The sequence below is a fragment of the Sesamum indicum genome, linkage group LG8 (genome assembly GCF_000512975.1).
Source record: "Sesamum indicum cultivar Zhongzhi No. 13 linkage group LG8, S_indicum_v1.0, whole genome shotgun sequence".
In the NCBI taxonomy this organism is placed as follows: Eukaryota; Viridiplantae; Streptophyta; class Magnoliopsida; order Lamiales; family Pedaliaceae; genus Sesamum; species Sesamum indicum.
Genome location: NC_026152.1, coordinates 9052706 through 9057587, shown reverse-complemented (window position 1 = coordinate 9057587; position 4882 = coordinate 9052706). Strand labels below are relative to the sequence as shown.

At 39.7% G+C, this 4882-nt stretch overlaps 2 protein-coding genes and 1 pseudogene across 2 annotated transcripts; 1 reads left to right on the top strand and 2 right to left on the bottom strand.

Moving 5' to 3' along the window:
• Positions 7 to 2961, top strand: LOC105168044. The gene is made up of 4 exons (XM_011087958.2): positions 7 to 255; positions 889 to 1334; positions 1524 to 1740; positions 1968 to 2961. The coding sequence occupies exons 1-4, from the start codon at positions 108 to 110 to the stop codon at positions 2300 to 2302; spliced, it is 1146 nt and encodes a 381-aa protein (XP_011086260.1). The 5' UTR covers positions 7 to 107; the 3' UTR covers positions 2303 to 2961.
• LOC110012422 (transcriptional adapter ADA2b-like) lies at positions 3108 to 3648 on the bottom strand. Its single transcript, XM_020696020.1, has 2 exons — positions 3396 to 3648; positions 3108 to 3299 (listed from the first exon to the last, which is right to left on the bottom strand). Exons 1-2 carry the CDS (start codon positions 3591 to 3593, stop codon positions 3108 to 3110), a joined length of 390 nt encoding a protein of 129 aa, XP_020551679.1. The 5' UTR covers positions 3594 to 3648.
• Positions 3764 to 4882, bottom strand: part of LOC105168610 — a 2498-nt pseudogene continuing 1379 nt past the window's right edge.

Here is a 4882-nt window from a genome sequence, read left to right as displayed (position 1 = left end):
GTGTTATCTCACAGGAAAAAGGAAGGCGCATTGTTCATTATATACTGAAGGACACCACTGGGAGTTCTCTTCTTGCTGTGGTGGGGAGAGACAGGAGTGTTAATCACATGGCATATGTGATTTCGGAGGACTTTTTACGTGTTTTTGCATCCACGAGTGAAGTTCATGCTGGAACTAAGTGGAGAGCAAGACGAGATGTTGTTGAATGGCTCAAATCAGTGGTCTCAAGAGGCGGTCCAATCTTCGCTAACTCAAGTCTGTATTGCTCATGTAGAATTAAAATGGTTGAGTTTACGAATTTAATGATTTGCATCTCTTCATGTTGAATAATGAGTTTTCAATAGGCAATTGGCCATCAGGTTCAGTGTGATTTTGGAGAAGAAGTTTATTTTTGTCAACTCACTAGTTAAATTTTCAGAGGAACAATAAGGGGGAAGAAGCAGGGTAAGCTTAGTGGAATAATGCAGTGTTAACCTTAGCAATGTCTATAATAGTTTTTCATCTTGTCAGATACTCAAGAGCTGGAGCTATTCCAGTTTTCTTGTAGCACTTTCTCGAATCAGATTTTATTGTAGTTAAGTATTTAAATGTGGTAGTCTGACATAATGCCAATGGAAAAAGGTTTCTAATGGAGAAATTTCAATTCTCAAATTTTCAGTCTCTTTGGCGTGCAGCTTGGGACTTGGAAGTAATCAAGCATTTTCTTGTTGTTTTTTCCTTTTTAGCACTTGATCATTTGCCTTTCTCCTAGTTGCAACCTTCAGAAATAATGTGCAATTGAACCATAAGGTCCATGCCTATTTACGATGAGCTATTGGATCATGTTGCATGTTTGAAAATTGTCCTCCTCAGTTCTTTTTAAGTGATTTACCTGGCTTTTCTAAGCAGCCAATCCTTCCTCTCTCAAGTGCCAAGTTTCCGGGCGAAGCAACAATGGACAGAGTCCAACTCAAGAAGTTGATGTTTCTGCTCCTGAGGAACCTGCAATGCAAGCTTCCAAAAGAATCAAAAGCTGCCATTTGGATCAGACCCTTGAGAGGAGTTGTGCTGGTCTCACAAATTTAGTCTCCAACAATAGAGTAACAAAATGGGAACCAACTCATGAGAGAGTGAATATCAAACTATCCAGCAACGGGCGTCCTATTGCTAAGCTTGTCGTGCCTGAGCCACAGTGTCAAGTCATTTCCAAGTTCAATGGAGATATTGAGCTTCTTTGTCAAGACAGTGGCATGAAAGGCTGCTGGTTCAGATGCAAGATCTTGCATTCATCAAAAAATCGTCTAAAGGTCCAATTTGAAGATGTATTGGAAGTTGATGGACCTGGAAAGCTGGAGGTGCATATACATGTTATTTTCCTTCCTATTTCAAGTCGAAGTCCTACTTAAGTTGGCATAAAGTTCAGACTTTCTTGTATGTTAAACAAGAGCAGTAACTGGACGAGCCACTGGGGATTATATTTTTGTTTATTTTGATAAATACACTACATATATACATCTGTTAATCTCTTTCTGTGAATTGTATAGGAATGGGTTCCAGCATACAGAGTGGTAGCTCCTGATAGGTTGGGTCTGCGATGTGTGGAACGCCTCACAGTTAGGCCTCGGCCTTGTGAGTATTCTTCCGACATTATATTTGAGGTTGGCGCTGCAGTTGATGCGTGGTGGTGCAACGGCTGGTGGGAAGGTGTTGTCCTTGGATACGACACGCTGACAAAAAGTAATCTTCAAGTTTACTTCCCCGGTAAGTATTTAAGCTAGGAAAATCAGAATCTTCTTTCTTCCCTTGTCGTTCTTATTGACTGAATGTAAATAGAAATGCGGAACTTCATCTCGCACAACGACAATGATCACCATCGTAAATGTTTCAACTGGTCTTATCAGCTGGTTAGAACCATATAGAGTCAGGAATGAAACTATCGTCAAAGATGCCTCACTACTGAGGTTTGATCAGTTATCATTTTACGACAGGTGAGAACAGGTTCCTGACTGTTGCGAGGAAGAATATTAGAGTTTCAAGAGATTGGATTGACAACAAATGGGTCAATATCGAAGCAAAGTCCGATATACTCTCTTTCTTGTCCTCAATTTTCAGCACTGAGCCCCAACTGCTGCCACTCCCCGTTTTAGCTGAGACTAATAGTTCGGCACAGTCGAATAGTGAAGTTCTCAATCCTCAAAAACTTGAAGTATCTGAAGATGATAAATGGCAGATATCAAGTTCATCAAGAGGCGTTCAGGAACTTAATTTAAAGAAACGACTTATAATTAAATGCAATGACGTGATGTATTGCAGAAGTCCTTGATAGGCAGCTTCTGATGCTACAGCAAGCCTATGCTGGATTATACTTTGGCTGCCAGCCTAAAAACTGTGAAGATTGTTCAACTGCTCTGGAGAAATTTTGGTTCTGTATCTCCTGCCTGCATTAGTTTATATTTACGTTTTCTGGAAAGTACAGTATTCTAGATAAGGCAAATAGGCGAATGAAAAGCTTCACTGATTTTCGTCTTTCTTCTTTTGTTTGGGGGGTGCGGCAAGGCTAAGGGATTCTTTGAATATAGTTTTAGTGTGAAAATAGAGCAACAGTAAAAACAGGTTTTGCCCATGGCATACTGAAATGCTGCCCTCTCACGTCCAGCATGTCGAACTTTGGCTATATAAACTTACTATATATATGTGTATATAAACACAAGTGCCTCTTGTTTTTGTGGATGCAATATTTCTGCTTTTGGCACCATCATCTTTTTCATTTTTTTTGTTTTTGAGTTTTCAGTTTTCAGGTTTAAGTTCAATAAGGGAATACAAAGACGCTCTCATCCCTCTCAGAAACATACCTCATAGTACTGTTGCAACTACTATAATTCTTTTCCAAAGGCAACATGCAACTGCAAGATTTGACTTGTTCCCAGGGTATCAGTGGACCTTTACAAGCTTCCCAAAAGAATGACTGTCTTACAATAGGGGTAGGGACAAATTTCTCCTTACAGCCCACAAAGAATATCAATAAGATATTCTGTTTTTCGTTTTTCTTTTCCTTTAAAGTACATTCAACATCATCATCAAATGCTTCATACCCAGAAGCATATGCTTATGTTAGCCTTTTGGCAATATTACAGTGGAGCAATCCCCTTCTTCACAAGCACATCATAAACTTTATCTGTTTTGGTTGGCTCCACAGGAAACAAGGAAAAAGCATCAGATTTCTTAGCGATATTGCCTCTCATAATTTGTGTTGTTATGTCCACCTGTATCTTAAGAGAATGGTTTGGAGCTAATCCCATACCACGGCATAGTTGTTTCTCCTGTCGACACAAATGCATTATACAGGTTAGCCTTCACAACTACACCCAAAAAAAAGTCTAATTTCGCACCAGTACCCAATTTTTTGGCATACTTACAGATTCAGACAGTAAATCAGAGGCAGTAATTGAGAGCAAACCAAGATCAGTTTGCAACGATGAACCGGCTCCAAGGCATGCAGATGTTGTACCTGAAGAAACAGGTACACTCAGAATTTCCTGTCTGCTTGGACCTGCTTGAGAACTTGTATCTTGAGATGAAAGAAGACCAGCACCTTGTGCTCCCTGAATATTCATTTTCAGTTAAATAAGAGTGCATGTTCACTTGCACTTTCATGGAATAATAGGAAGCTGATGGAGTTTCTCTGAGTGTGCAGCACTCGTTAATCAGTTTGCAGCTGCTTTAAATTGCAGCAAGCAGAACTGGATGCTTACAGGTTCAGATAATAAATTTGCTATAGAAGTTGTCACAGAAAACAAATCAGTTGATGAGGTGGCTTGGTCTGCAGAGGTTGTACTCGACTATGTACCAAATGAATCTGAAGAAACTGGTGAAGTCGGATTTTAGGGGTTTCTTGGACCTTCCTGAGAAATTCCGTCCGATGATCACCATCTTCAGATAGCCGCTGCTTCTTCTGTTCAATATACCTATCAGCTTCAGCAACTGACCGACAACCAGCAGCTAGCTTCCTGATTATCCATTCTCAGAAGAGAACAAAAATGCACATTGAATAACCCATGATAAGATGAAAAAAATATTGCATATTCTTCAGAGGCATTCTCTTGGGATAGTGGAAGCTAGTGGACCTGGGTGCAGCATTCCTCGAGTTCTTGAAGTCTTTTTAGAGTCCTGTGTTCTGATATAACACATTTCAGTAGTTCTTCATGTTCCTCCTTGGAATGCAAACGCATGAAGACGTCATAACGCCAGCATGTCTGCCTCTCTTCTTTGCTTAAGTCTCTCTTAAATGGACTAGGATGCAGCAAACCCCTCTCGATGAGGAAATCCTTCCGCCGCTTTCTCTCATCAACTCTGTCAATGTTAATACAATAATTGTCGTGCAATGTTTATTCTCTCACCAGTTTTTCTTTGATAAATTTCAGTTTCTATAAAAACAAACTGAGATTGATACACAAGATACCTCTTTGAATATATACCAATAGTTCTCAGTTTCAACTCACGCTCCCATTCATCATCAGTTTCCTTGAATTCCATATCAACCAGCAACTCCTCAGCATCATTATCATATTCAATATCAAATTCATGTCATTTCGGGTTATAACCACCTGAAAATCCACCAATATGGGATCTCAACATTTGCAAATCTCGGATTGCCTGCTTAAAAAGAGGCCCCCAAAAAAACGAAAGAGAGTTGCTCTCGATTCTAATTAGTCCTATAAACATTGTTCCTGTAACGATTTTAATTACCTGGAGTCGGGGTGGAAGGTAAACAACGAGAAGGACCACTTTGATCTGAATTTTCAATCCTGGAAACAATCGTGCAAAAGTTTAAAAGATGTTCAAGCATAGCCTGTGCAACATTTATAAGGAAAACCTTTATTTTACCCGACTCTTGAGGAGGAAG

What these genes read in the sequence shown, in the direction of transcription:
- LOC105168044 (XM_011087958.2), top strand. Translation starts at nt 108, where the DNA reads ATGGCATATGTGATTTCGGAGGACTTTTTACGTGTTTTTGCATCCACG. An exon ending in ATGGACCTGGAAAGCTGGAG is followed by an intron (nt 1,335 to 1,523) that starts GTGCATATACAT and finishes TGAATTGTATAG; the next exon opens with GAATGGGTTCCAGCATACAG. An exon ending in TCTTCAAGTTTACTTCCCCG is followed by an intron (nt 1,741 to 1,967) that starts GTAAGTATTTAA and finishes ATTTTACGACAG; the next exon opens with GTGAGAACAGGTTCCTGACT.
- LOC110012422 (XM_020696020.1), bottom strand. Translation starts at nt 3,593, where the DNA reads ATGAATATTCAGGGAGCACAAGGTGCTGGTCTTCTTTCATCTCAAGAT. An exon ending in CTGATTTACTGTCTGAATCT is followed by an intron (nt 3,300 to 3,395) that starts GTAAGTATGCCA and finishes TTGTGTCGACAG; the next exon opens with GAGAAACAACTATGCCGTGG.